Here is a 15,886-nt window from a genome sequence, read left to right on the forward strand (position 1 = left end):
TTTAGAAATTAACAGATATTATACTACCACAGTCTGTGGTTTTCCTAACAAGAGTTTTTACCTGAACAAACGTTATACTTAATCCTACTTATGTACTTGGGTTTCGGGCAAGGGTGTGAGTATGGCTGGGTGAGTGGGGGAAATATGAAATCTAAAACTTTCCTATCAAGATTTTAAGACCAATTACTGACTCCAGATTTCTCAAACATTGAGTGCTTACCTTCAGACTTTCAAAAGACATTTGAGCAGTCTACTCCTATGATTAGTAGTACCGTTTAAAAAACAAAACAAAAAGACCCCCACCAAAAATAAAATCAAAACAAAATAAAACCAAACCAAAACAAAACCCACACTCTTTTGGCCCTCAAGATGTAAGGCACCCCAAAGTCCCTAGTTACCTTTGACAATCTTTGCCCAGGCTCACAGCCTGAAGTGACTGCATTTTTTTCTTTTTTCAATGGTTAGCAGTAATGGTTTTGTAATTTCTAAATTATAAGAAGTTCTCCCCGTCACAAGTATCGGTGAGCTCTGCTTCAAAGACATTCCCATAATTTTGTGTTCTCTCTTTTGGGTATTTCTTTAAAGTTTACAAGAGTATAGCTTACCCATAGCTCATAAGTTGATGTAAATGAGAAAGTCCATGAAGTAAAAGTCAAATGCCACCCTTACTTATATCTGTGCAAATTCAGAAAAGATCCTATTTATTTAAACTGCCAAAGAACAAAGTTACTTTGGACTCAGAGTGGTGTAACTGACAACAAAATTAAGACAATTATATCCAGTTTCTTCTATGTATAATAAGAAATTCTCAAATATTTTGCAAAAATGTCCAGAACAGCTATGACTAATAGAAATACACATGCATACTTGTCTGGCATCCTTTAAGATTTCAGTAGCTTTAGCGAAGCACTTCTTTTTTTAAATCATAATGTCCACTTCCTTCATTTGGCAGAAAGAAATAACACCTTAAGACTAGGTGAAAGTTCACAATTATCTTTTCCTAAATACACTAAATCATAATTTAGAGACATGCTGGCTGTGTCAGAACTGACTTCTGGGTTGTCCAACTCCATCGGGGAAAAGAAACATCTGCATACCTCTAACAGCAGAAAGGCATCTTCCTGAAACTTCTCCCAGCTATTATCTCACATGCCAGGATGATTACTCTTGCAAAACAACATGCTATAAGATGTATTTTAAGTATTCCAGTCTCTTTGGAGAACTGGTGAACTTCTGTATTTAATTACGTATTTTTATGTTAAAGAGGGCATTTTAACCAGAGGGGTTTTTTTACTGCAATCCACTCCAGCTTCTAAATTTTTTAAACCAACTAAAACAGAATCCAGTGGGTTATTCATATAAAGTATCTAGTACATCAGTAATATGTATATATATATATGTATTTTGAAGAACCTAGCATAACAAAAATAATCAGGAAACGTACTTGTGATAAAACTGAATAAGATCTCTACATAAAATATGTTCTGTAAAGAAGTCACAAAAGGTGAAATCACATCTTGTATCACAATATACAGAGCACATCTATTTTTGAGTCGGTTAAGCTTTTGTATACATCCTGGCTCAGACAAACCATCTATGAAAAGTTCTTAGAGCTTAAAATACCGAAATTAAAGGCAAACCTCAAAATGCTTCAGTTTTCTAGTATTTAAAGATATTTCACTGTTACAAGCTAACAACTACAAATATACCAAACCTGTGGAAGTTCCAAGTAGATTTAAGTGGACATTAAAAAAAAAAAGAAAAACCAAAATGTAAGAATTTATCTTCTGTAAAATTATAAAGAAATTGGACCTACTCCATTAAAAATTTACTTCGCAATGTTACAGGGTTTCTCTTGGATCACTAGATTAATGTTTGCATGAAACGCTTCTGGTCTCCAGATTGAGAGAACCCTGTAGTTTGGAAATACAGACAGAACTACAGGTGTTCTGCAATTACTAGCTTGTAATAAAGAAATCTACAATTTCAGTCACTTTTCAGTATGCACCTGTGTCCTGACTCATAGCTATCAACACCTAGCATAGCACAGGAAAGGAAGAAGTTGTGTATTCCCTGTATGTGGACAGGATGGAGTGGAGAGTAGCTTGGAAGGAACACTGGAGATAAGAAGTCAAATGAGGTGACTGCAGAGCAGCAAAGCGTGCCATACTTCAGACAGGGCATTCCACAGCCAAACCTGGCCTTTCTCTCCAAAAGGCAACTTGACTCAATATAACAATTTGACAGCTTAGACTTATTTTTTTATATTAGCAGATAAATACAGAAAAGTGTCTAATGAGAACCAGTGAGCATTTTCCTAATAACCTGGGTTTATTACTACCACAAATATTTTTTATAGTACGAATATTCACCTTTTAACTGACCTACAGATATTTTTTGCAGTTTTGGGTAAGTCCTGTTTTGACATTAAGGTTGTACGTACCCATCTCACAGCATATGTTTCAATACATGAGGCAATCCATTTCCTTCCATCCATGACACGTTTTTATGAATGAAATGTTAGTTTAAAACCTGTGGTTTAGAGATGACTTACAGGGAGAAAGTCTCATTTAAAATGAGACCTAACTAAATAAAAAACAAAGTCTGAATATATTTAATTTAATACAATGTAGCATATAAAAGCAGAGTAAATGTTCCAGAAGTATATGCTTCCTTTCTTTTCTATTATTATTTAAAGGACTCAAAGTACTCTCTCAGGGTGGGGGGAAGGAATCCTAAAAACGTAACTTCTGGATTTGCTTGTTAGTCCCTCTGATTCTCAAATCTAATATATTCAAGGTCCAAATAATAAAATTGTTGTCATTTACTGCTGGCCATGAAGATTCTGACATGTGAGGTCAAATGGTTTCTTAGAGTTTCACAGATGATTAATAATAGCACAATTTCTGTTAATTACATAAGAACTTCAGGCATAATTCCAAAATCCTATTGTTCTCTCACAATCCTGTCCATTAAATATAAGAACAATGCAGAGGTTACCAACAGGAGTTTTACACGCAACTTATTTGTCCTGGGATGTATGTTCTTTACACACTGTAAATTAAAAATTAGTAGAGAGTTATGTGTAATGTCAACCAGAGATAAACAGGATTAGAGAAACAGACGAGAAACACCTTACTTAAGACAACAAATGTTTTGGGTTTGTGTGGCGGGGTTCTTTGGTAGCGGGGAGGGGCTGCAGGGCGGCTCCTGTGAGAAGCTGCTAGAAGCTTCCCTGGCTCCAAGTCAGACCCGCCTCTGGCCAAGGCCGAGACCATCAGTGATGGTGGTCGCACCTCTGGGAGAACAGATTTAAGAAGGGAAAACCTGCAGCGGGGGAGGACATTGGAACGTGAGAGGAACACCTCTGCAGACACGGAGGTCAGTAAAGAAGGAGGGGCTGCCCCTGCAGCCCGTGGTGAGACGGCAGGCTGTCCCCCCCCAGACCATGGAGGGGAGCGGGGGAGCAGATGCCCACCTGCAGCCCGGGGAGAGAGGAGCCCACGCCGGAGCAGGGGGATGCCCCCCAGGATGGCCGTGACTCCATGGGAAAGCCCACGCTGCAGCAGTCTGTGACTGAAGGACTGCAGCCCGCGGAAAGGACCCGTGCCAGGGAAGTTTTTCGGAGAACTGTCTCCCATGGGAGTCCTCCCCCTGAGGAGGAAGGAGCAGCAGAGACAAGGTGTGATGAACTGACCCCAACCCCCATTCCCTGTCCCCCTGCGCCGCCGGGGGGAGGAGGGAGAGAGAACCAGGAGTGGAGTTGAGCAGGGAAGAGGGAAGGGTGGGGGGAAGGTGTTCTAAGGTTTGGTTTTACTTCTCAGTATCCTTGTTTTGATTTGATTGGTAATAAATTAAATTGATTTTGTTTTTTCCCCAAGTTGAGTCTGTCTTTTGCCCGTGACCATAAGTCGTGAGTGATCCCTCCCTGTCCTCATCTCGACCCACAAGCTTTTCTTCACATTTTCTCCTTCCCATCCCAGGGCAGGGGAGGAGTGAGTGAGCAGCCTCGTGGTGCTTTGTTGCCAGCTGGGCTTAAACCACGACAACAACTTAAATAAGAAAATGGGGTTTTAAATATGAAGAGGTTAAATAAAAATGGGTCAAAAAGGCAACTTCTAACATTTAAAACATGGTTTAAGAAGTGTCATTCTTCTATTCAGGTTCAAGGAAAACTATGTACAGCCTTTTTTCTCCTTTACATTCTTTGGTTGTTTTTTTTAAAGGGATTTATTAAGCTATCTTTGTCCCTCACCACGAAACAGTAATGTGTGATTTCAGATTTCATATTCTTAATAACTACATCTATTAGCTATTTTATAAGCTTTCTTATTAAATTCCTGTGGCAAACATAAGAAAGTTCATTAGGCCATTAAGTGAGCCTGTAAAGAAGCAGCAGCCCTAGTACACTCCAGAACATTTTCAGGCACACAGTCCTCAGCGACCAACAGCAGCCATGACTCAAGACCGTTAGCTGGGACATTGCAGCACAGTAGACAGAAGTAGGAGGACTTTAAAAATGAAGAGATTTGCAGGACTAAACTTTAGGAGGTTTGGGAAATGCAAAGAAACAGTTCCACATACCCTTTGCTCAGCATGCTGCCAGATTAAGGTCTGGTGCTCTACCTATAGCCAGTCACTATAGCCCTGTGCCACATTTCCACTTTTCTGACATAACTGTTTGTGGGTCTGAATGGCTACCTGAATCCATGATTTAGCCAGGTTAAAAACAAATAAACAAAAAATAAACTTTTAAATTTATTTTATGACAAATCAAGAGTTGGTGACTCTACAGACCTAACATCAGGGCATAAAGCAAGGGTGGCAGAGGACAAGGAACGAGGGGTTTAACTGCTACTGAAGGCAAGCAAAATCTCTTATTATGGGCTGGGTTTAGCCTCACTAAAAATCCTTTATACAGCCTTTCTTAAAATAGCTGTAAGAATTTAGAATCCATTCAATGATTCTACAGAAATAAATACTGAAAGAATTTGAGACCCACAAGTGGAAAAGCAGATGTGTACTACCCAGTGAACCTGAGTTAGGAGCCAAGAGTGTGAAACTTACAGGGCAAGGCACTTCTGTGGTGTTACCACAGTAGAGAAGTTTATAAAAGAGATACAATAAAAGAACCACTAAAGCACAACATCAGATAATGAAGAAAAAGCACCATTAAAGCCTTCCTCAGACATCTATGAAAGATCTTTTCAGGCAAGGGCTGGCTGAAAGTTGTAAAAAGCAGTGGGAATCTGTTTAACACAGGATTTGGTGTATTTTCTCAGTGAACAGGATTCCTAAACGTACCTAAATACCTGAAGCTGGAAACTGTTCACCAGGTTAAAATGTTGGCTCAGATAAAGAAATGGTGTCTTTGTACAAGGACACTATGAATTTCAAAAAGAAGTGAAAAGCTGTTATAAATATTTCATGCTTATTTACTATTAAGACTAAACTATATTTAAAGTGATATGCAATACATTTTAAATGCAAAGTACTGCAATTTATCTTGGAAGTGATGGACATATTTCTAGTTTAAAAACATCAATAGTTTTGCTATAAAAACAAGATCATGAGTGCACATATCAAATGTAGCAAAGTTAAATCTACATGACTGTTTTCACAGTCTTCAACTAATGTATCTTCATTAAACTTCCTTACGACTTCCTAGGGCTGGCAAATGAGTGAATCAAATGATTTTATTGAGTATGACTCTAAATGGTTTCAGTTTGCAGTACAGAAATGTATTCACAAATTATAGAGATGTGTTTGCATGTATTTGCATATCCTTAGTTACCCAAATTATTACAGAACTAGGTAAATGAAACATAAAGAGCTAAAAGGCAAAGACTCAACTAAAACATAAGTGTTTGCAATTGTTTCAAAATCTATTTTTGCTGTAAAATGGTATCTACAATATTTCTGCTGTAAACAGACATCTAATATACCTAATACTATAAAAGCCAAAAATAATTCAGTGGAATGGTCTACAAGAAATGTTACAAATATATCTACAAACCAATTATACCTTCAGGGTGTTCATCCTCCACGGAAATGTCATTTCATATTTTTTCCATTACATGAAAATATTCCACTGTTCCTCCAAGGTACTTCTATTGAGCAAAGGAAAACATCCTTTCTGCTTTAAAAAATTACGCCAATGTTTTTGTGTATGCGATTTCACTCAATAGCTACACCCTCCAAGCTCTGCTACCATCTATAGTCTAAAAATAAAATGTACCAAAAGTATCCTCTATATTTTTATCTGATGTAAAAGTGGTATGTGAAGAAAACATGTTAGCAAGTATTGTTGTTTGTTGTTTTTTTTTTAATTTGAGAAAACATTGATAAAACATAAATTAAAGCTACTAAAATATTCAACTTGAAATAGTCCAGAACACAAAACATCCTAATTGCTTGTTTCTTAAACCACTGAAAGGACAAAACCTGCTTTTTAGCAGTAACTAAATACAATTAATAGAACATTCAGATTTATTCCAACAATAATACCTGCCCCACATGATCGTTTATTAAGAATTTACATTGTGATATTTATAGAAATACATAAACATTTATGTGTGTGTATATATATCGTATACAGTCAAAACATTTATTTAAATACATTTTTCTATCTTATACATATATAAGCAAATGAGAGTTCAATGGACAAGTACTCTTTGGACAAATGTCAGATGTTGCTTTAAGGAACGGCATTGGTGGATTGCAATGCAAGCCATAATATTCTTCCATCTTTTAAAATAACTTAAGATTTTGCAGCCCAGGAGTAAATATCACTATACATTTTCATAGTAAGGGCTAACTTCCTGGAATGCTTGGACATGTATTTCCATATAATCATTCTCTAACCATTAATACCAAAGGAATTACACAGATATGTCTACCTGAGCAATTTTGACATACTTAATCATATTAACATAAGAATGCTTTTCAAATACACCAAAGTATAGAAGAGTGAATTAAGACACTATTAAGACACTCATTTTATTACAATACGCACAACTATTGATTCCTTGAACCACACAGACTTTCCAAATATTACAACAAAATATTAGCATTAAGATTTGGGTTCAGATTAAGGATGCACTTTGAAAAAAATATAAAGATATGTTATCCATATACAGTAAATCTATGAAAATCTTAGAAAAGGCTTTAATAGTCATATAAATTTTAGGAAAATAATAACTATGTGTAGACCTCAATGATATGCCTATATGGCAAGTACTGGTTCCTCAAAAATACTACCTGCAAATTAATACAGGTCGTGGCTAAAAATAATTTGAAAAAGGTCCCCATATATTGTTGATTTCGAGCAGAGTATGGATACACAAAATAAATGTAAATAATGAGAACCCATTTGTCTGACTACTATGGACAAGGAGTTACATGTTTATTAGGTACCTACACCACAGCCTAAAAGACAAAGGGGTGCAACAGAGATTGAGTATTTTTCAAATTGTTAGTTGTCATTGGAAAACACAGACATAAAGCTGAATACTCTACCACCACTCCTATTACACATAGCCAGCTGGGGTTTATGCAGTTTAAAGATCTTCATATTTTGTTCATATATAGATTTTAAAACTTCTAAATACCTATTTGTAATTTCATCATGTAAAGTTGCTATGATTTAAATCAGCAAAGAAAAAAAAAAATTTCTGTAAAAGCACTAGTTATTTCTATAATCCATTGTTTTCATAGTAAATAGAAAAAAATATCCTGTCTGGTAGACCTGGACTTCAGATCTTTTAATGCCAAAAAGATTCCTTGCTTATTCCATACTTTCACAAATTTATAGGAAAGTTTCTGAAAAGCCAAATATTGATAAAACAAATAAAATAAAACACTGATAGAGATAAATTAAGGATATTATTTATTTCTGTCCTCAAAGAACTTATCTGCCTTTATCTTCAGCAGTATTATTACAAACTTTAACACAACAGACATGGGAGGTTGCTACTGCTTATGTTTAAACATCATCTTTAGTGAGCAATTTTAGTCTCTCACTGCAAGTTTATCTCTACATTTTAAAAATTTGTCCTCCACTTAGGAGTTTCATGTTTTCATTTGGGAGAATGCTTTTTATGGTATGCTTTCACTTCAGAGCGTAGCTGCTGCACAAACCAGAATGGCAATAACAGAATACTGAAGGGGAAACAATCGTAAAGATTCTCTAACACAGATTGCTTGGCTTGCAGCAAGCCCCAGCAGATCACAAGGCTCCACAGTCAGTCATTCATGATGTCCCCATTTATTGTTTTGAAGAGTTCACTTCGGTAAAAGAAAAAAAAAAAAAAAAAAAGATTAAAAACCCGGAAGTCTACATGTATGGTTACTGAGGTGAAAAAGCTAATTAATAGTTAAACCTTACTTGTTTTAAACTTAGTAGTGAAGTGGTACACAACTGGAGTGGAATGGTGCTGGTGCAGTGCTTATGGCACAGCCCTGGAATAACACTTACAGACACTATCAGAATGTACACCTAAAACTTAGTTTTTATAGTCTACCATGTCTCACTTTTTTCTATCTCATTAAATAATATGAGGAAAACAAAAATGTGCTGAGATTGTCATTGCTGTATGTCTTTTAATGGCAAACACAGGGAATCATAAAAGACCTGATTTATTCAGTAAATCATGAACATTACATTCACTCCTAAGGAACTGAGATTTGGAAGGCTGCCACACTTTTAAAGTATGAATGGCTCTTCCCACAGAATATCACCCGTGATCACTTTTCCCATCTGATGAGAGAGACCTGAATGATGAACAAATACATGGTACTTCTGTAGTTACATTTTACTCTCAGGAATATTTTGCTATGTTTCAAAAAATCATTTCTCAAAAGTAAGAGGAAGCCAGTTCTGCCAACATGGAGACCAAGATACTGACTGGGAAACCTTTTTCTATCATTTAGTATATCTCCCAGATCCAGTCAGTAATGTTATTTACAGACCTTAAAAAAAAAAACAAAAAAAAAAACAATAACAGCATGCAAGTCTCTGATTAATAAAGAATATCTGTATGTCACAGTCTAGAAAACATCTAATTCTTGAGAAACTGTAAATCTTTTGACATACAGCTCAATTCAATATCATTGCTAAATTAAATACAAAGACTGTAGCAGTTCTTGCAGAAAAACTGAAAAGCAGTGCACTGGCAGGTAAAAATACCTGATATTCTTTAAATGATAGATTGACAAATTAAGACACGGGGAATATTTTTTTTAATAATAAAAATTCAGTGTACCTTTTATTATTAAGAAGTGTTCCCAACTAGCATTATTTGTTTTTCAGTTATAAATTACACAGTAAAATGTACATAAAACTACTCAGCAAATGCATTTCACTCTTCAGTGTTAATTTTCTGTTAACAAGGATATGAAAATAGAAAGTTGAACTCTGCAGGCATGCTTTTAAAATATTCACTACCCAATACACAATGTATTTTGCAAACAAGGAAGGACAGATAACCTTAACATGTTTTCTTAGTTGTGTTGTTTGTAAATTCAGAAAAGTAGTCTACAAACATCAGCATTAGGATCCCCAAAGAACTCAGAGTAATAGAACAAGCCAGAGTGTGCAAAAGTGTAAATCTGGTGGAAAAAATAGTATTTCAGTGTATCTTCCAAAAAACAAAGAGCTTATTGGAAAAAAAAAAACCAACCAAACAACCAAACCACAAAACAAAAAACCCCAAAACTTATCAAGTATGCAATAACAAAAAAAATCATGAGCAAAATTTACAGTGTATTCAATTCAATGTCTTCTGATGGAAGATTTTGCCAATAAAAAGTAATTAAAGTATAACCTATTCCACTTCTTGTACTAAAAAACATATTTGCAGACCATGCCCCTCTATCAAAAACCAAAGAAGAAAAGGAATAGACAAAAGAGACTTTCTAGTGAAGTGATAAGCCTGCTTCTTAGATGAGGTACTTCACTAAAAGAAAGGAATCTTCTCTGAGGAGTCAGAAGACTGAAGTCAAGTACTTTTTCCTAGATGCACTGGTATATAATGGTATATAATGAGGAGAAATGCATGGTCTGTGAAATTGGCAGGTTCTGAAATACTTAGGTCATGAATCTAAATTAACATTTACAAATTCCCACCAAACAAGAAGAAAATCCCCACAGTTCACAGAGAAGTGATAACATATATGTGACTTTTTTCCCCTCCCTCTACTCCTCTCTCCCACAACCTGACAAAACAAGCCAGGTGCAATCATTTAAGAAATTAAGGCATTCCCTTTCCCAGGCTTACTACAGTAATCCTGAATTAAAGTGACAAAGGCATAGAACATGGTGTATAGTCCACCTCTAACAGATGTGGTTGTAATAAAATACAACTCATTATAAATCTTCCTTAAAAGTCAATATCCATTATGGAGAAAGTTCTTTAAATCGAATAAACATTATTTTTGCAACATATTTTTATCTCAGTCTCCTGTGTACAAGCTGCTACACTGTTTCTTCATTGCATTTGTGCCATTGGTATTATCAGAAAAGACAAGGTCTCTGAAGCACTCCTTGTAGCAAGTCAAAAAAAAAAAGTATCAAGATTCTCAGTAGTTTCACAATGCTAGTCATACACTTTTAAACAACATACATGAAGTGGATTATATCGACAGTAAATATTAAGTTCCAGTGCCTGGGGAGGGAATGTTTAATGTGAAAATTTGCTGTGTTTGCTCAAATTATTCTAAGGCTGAAATTGTTGCACTGTAGCATTCTCAAAGATCCATCTGTGTTTTGCCTCAAGACAGATCACTTGAACATGACAGAGACTTCCAAAACTGTTTTTCTAGATCTTCTTTTATCAGCCAGATATGAAGAGACTTTCAACATTTTAACGAATTTTTTTTTTAACTGCAGAAGACAAATATCAGATTTAAGCTACTTTGGACATTCCTAATGCTCCTGTCTCTGTCTCTAATCAATAAAAGTTTGCAAAATCACAGATATAAAGTGATGATTAGGCTGAATTTCTGGCCCTAAAGGGGGGATTTAAACAAATCAATCATGTGAAGAGGGACAAAATGACACAAATTCACAGAATCCTGTAGGTATTCTGGAACAGGAGCACAATTATAAATACTTAACTTTTATCCCATACAAATAACTAGTAGCAGAATCTTACCTTGATCAAATGGTTTACCCGGACTCCATGTACGAAAATAATCATCCTGGAGAGGGAGAAACAACCTACATTTAGTAAAACATAAGGAATCAATGTATACTAGAAAAACTCACAGAATCATGAAAGACAGAAGATGTATACCAACCTCAACTTCCTAGAAAAGGCAAGCAGTAAAAAACAAATGAGAAAAACATTACAGTTATCATAATGGGACAAATTACTCATATAGAATAAAACAGTGTAATTCAGAGGCCATTTGCACTCATTAAGTAAAAATGCTATTCAAACAATGTTACTTACTAGCATTTAAAAAAGTATTTCTCACAGTACTTATATAGGTAATGTTTCTAACATTAAGTACTTTAAGTTCTAATATATTGAAAAACTTAATTACATTTTCCATTAATGATTTTGCAAAACCAAAGCTCCAAAATCATCAATGAAATATAACTACATTTTAAAGAATGACATGTGAGTTTTAGAAAAATATATATTCTGCTATGTAGTTTTCAACTGTATCAGTAAGACCTGTTATTAAATAAGTCTAATCAGCTCTATTTTCTACAAATCATCTTCCTAAACATAAAATATCCTCCTAATTATGTCATCAGCTGTATTAGGCTACAATTTCAAGAAGGAAAAACTTGAATTAAACAAACTGCTTTCAAGACTTTAAGAAATTTAATAATAAATTACAAATTCATAGCTAAGATGTAAATAAATTGATCTGCACACCTCAAATAATAGGTGGAGCAGAAAAATGACTAGAATTATTTATTATTATGTCTTAATTTAACTTGTTATTCTCTAGAACAAAACATTAGAAAGACTGTACCCAACATTTTAATGTCTGCATACATTAAGGTTCACAAACTGCAGTGGGTGTATTGTCACATCCAGCAGTTCCATTCCACTTGCTAGAAGATCCCCAAGACCACCGTAAAGAAACCTCCATTCATAAAAAATTGAACTACTGGGAGAATATGAGTCTCATACAGTTGTCAAAGCCAGATAATCACAATGTAAAAATGATCAAGCATCAAGCACATCTTTACAGGGATAAAACACTCTTTGGATTTTAATAGTTCAACAGTTTTACCTCAAAGGGGGGAAAAAAGTGGTTGCAGCCTAAACTGTATTTCACTGACGATGTTTTATTAGTAAAAATGGGAAAGCATGCTTTGAAAGAGGAAGAAAGAAATGAGCAGAATCTGGAAGTGCACAATAGAACTATAGCTCTGTACCAATACTTATACGTTCCTTCACTCTGATGCTGCACAGATTAACAACCTATGAATCAGCGTATGTTATTTGCCTTTCTAATTACTGTTTTTTGAAAGTAAATAAATACAGAGAATATAAAATTATATTTGTTTTAAATCATGCAAGAGATAAGCAGAAATGGCAATTATGATAGTGTTTTCCAATTATATCCCTCCTAATAGCAACTATGGAGATGTTACTCCTACAGTAGTGCTCTGAACAGGTTTGAGCCAGCTTTCATGCAATGCTGTTTCATGAATCACACCACATTGGCAAAACTTTCAATTCTTCAAAAAACATCAGAGTGGTAGATTCTCTTTCGATTTCTACTAAATCAGTAATGTTCACCCACAATGAGCCTATCCAGACAATATGTTTATTATTAAAATGGTGAAAAGTTAGAATAACTAGAACATAAGGCTATTAGAACAAAAGAGCAGCAATCCTGAGTGAGACCAAAATCCGTTCTAAGGCAAAGCATCCTGCATTATGCTTAAGGAAGAACACAGAAGTGGTGCTTGTATAAATTACACATTCTCAAGTTGGCCTCAAACCAACCAGACAATAAATCAGTTCTTGTTCATCTCTATACTGCAGACCACATCCCAAATATAACATCCCTCAGGCATTTCTAGAAGTAAGAGTCTTCACTGACTTACTTCTGTCTACAAAGCCACTCCATACCTTTCTTGTTACCCTTCTCTGAATCATTTCCAAGTTGATTTTTTTTTATATGGTATGACTAGAATTGTGCAGATCATTCAAGATGAAGCAGCACTATGCATCTATACAAAACACAGTAACACTACTTTGTTCTGTATTCTCCCCATTATGCCTACCCCACCATTTCCTTCTTAGGTTGCAGGGGGTGGGTTGTTTGGGGTTTTTTATTTCTACTATGGTTTGAATGGATTATGGTTTGCATGGAATTTTTTATCTTAAATCCAAAATATATACCCATATGCCATATACACCTATATTGATTTTTCCTAAAGAGTTAATTTTTCAAATCACCTTTTACTTAAAGAAAGTCGCTTATTGGATATGTGAAACTAAATCTTTATGTGCCTCTAAAAACAAAATAAAATAGTTAATTGATTCTGAGATTAAGTAAGGAAATTGCTTCAATAAATTGCACTTCCACAATTTTATAAATATTCCTAAAGCTATTTAACCTATCACGTGTATAAGAACCTGGCATCCTGTTACTGACCGAAGACCAGGAAAGGTCTGAATGTAAGAGTTTGATTATAATAATGTTCCATATCCTCTTCAGAATATCACAAAGATGATTATATAATTTACAAAGCCTAATTTTTCATAATTTTAATATAAAATTAGAATGAACAAAGACACAGTTTACAGTAAGGGCTGAGCAGCATTACAGCATCTCTAGCCAAAGTACCCTTTAACAACCTATAAATGCAAAAAGCAATGTCTCAGGACAGAGCCTATGACTTCTGATTTTCTTCAGGGGCTTCCTTGCCTTTGTCCTGAGCATGTTAAAGGGTAGGTTGTAAAAGTATAAAGTCACAAATTTGTCACAGTAACCATACTGCTTTTTCAACATTTTCTAGCTAAAGGTATCCATGCATTTTAAATAGAAAATTCATCCTTACTGCTCTACTTGAAACTACGTGAAATGTCAGTAATTCTTTCAAGTCTCTCTCTGTCTGAAAGACACATAAAGCACTTCTAATAGCCATGTATGATGGATTTCAATGAGTTTAATACCCATGCCTTAAAATTATGCATGTTTAAGCATTACACTCAGTCAGGGTCACAGTGATGAAGTGTTTCAGTGTTTCTAAGAATTGAAGTTCATGCTACAACTACATATGTACTTTGAGACTAATAAATATTTTTTTATTTTTCCTGAAAATGGCTTACCTTAAAAAAAAAAAAAAATCACGTATGTAGTCTGAAAATCTGACATCCTTAAGAAAAGGACTCAAAATGACCAAAAGCAGCTTAATCAGAAAAGCTTTTTAAAATAAAAAAAAAAAAAAGGTATTTAGCCTCAAAGACTTTTATTGCTTCTTTTTGGACTTCTATATTCTTCTATTTGAATTATTCTCTCCTCATTCTTAAAAAGGAGTTGCTACATGAGTTTTAAGAAATACACATTTAAGTATAGTAAAAGAGAAAAAAGCTCACTGTAAAAAAATCGTATCTGACCATGTAGTTATGCAGCAGAAGTTTTCAGGTTTTGATAGAGATACAAAAATATGATCCTATTAATTTTCTTTCTTGTGTACAGCATTTGTTACATCATTTTATTGATCTGTCCTCTGCAACACTTTCTGCAGATGCTGCCACATATTGCTGATATCACTTGAATTATTATCCAACAGAAATTTATACTGCTAAAGAATATAATGATACATGGTAATTATGATGAGTCTGACTCAGAGAACAGCAGGTGTCCTAGAGCAAGGAGGGCGGTTTCCTCACAAGTATTTTCAGACCAAGGTTAACCTGAAAAAATGGATAAAGCAAATCCAGCCCTTGTTTTGTGTTCATATTTTATCTCTAGTATGGCCTATGCATTAAAAGCCTATATATTAAAATCAAAGCTGATTTATGTCAGAGAAGCCACTGAAATTGAAGCAGTTTTCTGAATTTATAATTATCTTTCTATTTTATCCAAGTATAACTTCACTGCTACAGCACAGGTTGTACAGCAGGGATATTATTAATTGTGTGACTTACAACTACCTATTTAGAGGGAAGTCTAATAGGCAACTGTTCAACGTGAGGTATTGCTTCATATATAATACCTTTAAGCATTAAGTAACTATTAAGAAACAATACTTCTAACAGTTACCAAAGCAGGAAAGATGTAAGATTTCCTGAACTTTATTCAATGCCAAACTAAATTCTGCCCATACAAAATTCCACTCAAATTTTATGCAACTTACCATAATTCAAAAAATACATTTTACTGCTGGCCTCCCTATTCCTACATAGGGGTTGGTTTGTTTTTATCAAAGAAGAGCTACATATTCCAATTTGTAGATGGACATGAAATCATATTTTGACAATTTCAGAAACAAAAGTCTTTCAGCCTGCACATGCTCCTACCGTAAACCTACAGTATTAGATTTAGATTTTTTCATTGCTGCCATTAGCTATGAGATTATTTTTAATTTCAAGGAGTTCTTAATGGGTTTTCTATTCCATTTCTTATATCTGCATCTCAAGTACATACATCTGCTTCTCATCTGAACTGAAAGCTCTTTACCTCTTTTAGGCTAGGTCTTTCCTATTTGGTAGCTATGCTATTTTCAGATTCCATTTCAACAAGCCAACTGAATTGAGCCAACAGTCCCACATCACAGCACTCCACTTGCCTCAAGCTCACTTCCGCAGCAGACTTGAGCTCACCAAGTATCTCCCCTTCATGTCTTTGTACCTCTGCAATACCAGAGGGTTTGACTCGTGCACCAAATCTTCACAGTGACTCCGTA

General features: G+C 34.9%; 1 protein-coding gene across 1 annotated transcript in view; it reads right to left on the minus strand.

The window, feature by feature from the left end:
• SPOCK3 (SPARC (osteonectin), cwcv and kazal like domains proteoglycan 3) overlaps positions 1-15,886 on the minus strand; it is a 232,245-nt gene that overhangs the window by 135,144 nt on the left and 81,215 nt on the right. The window contains exon 3 of the mRNA XM_052778733.1: positions 11,154-11,199. Coding sequence (XP_052634693.1) covers positions 11,154-11,199 — 46 coding nt within the window. The remainder of the gene's footprint in view (positions 1-11,153; positions 11,200-15,886) is intronic.

The sequence above is a fragment of the Harpia harpyja genome, chromosome 2, assembly GCF_026419915.1.
Source record: "Harpia harpyja isolate bHarHar1 chromosome 2, bHarHar1 primary haplotype, whole genome shotgun sequence".
NCBI classification, from domain to species: domain Eukaryota; kingdom Metazoa; phylum Chordata; class Aves; order Accipitriformes; family Accipitridae; genus Harpia; species Harpia harpyja.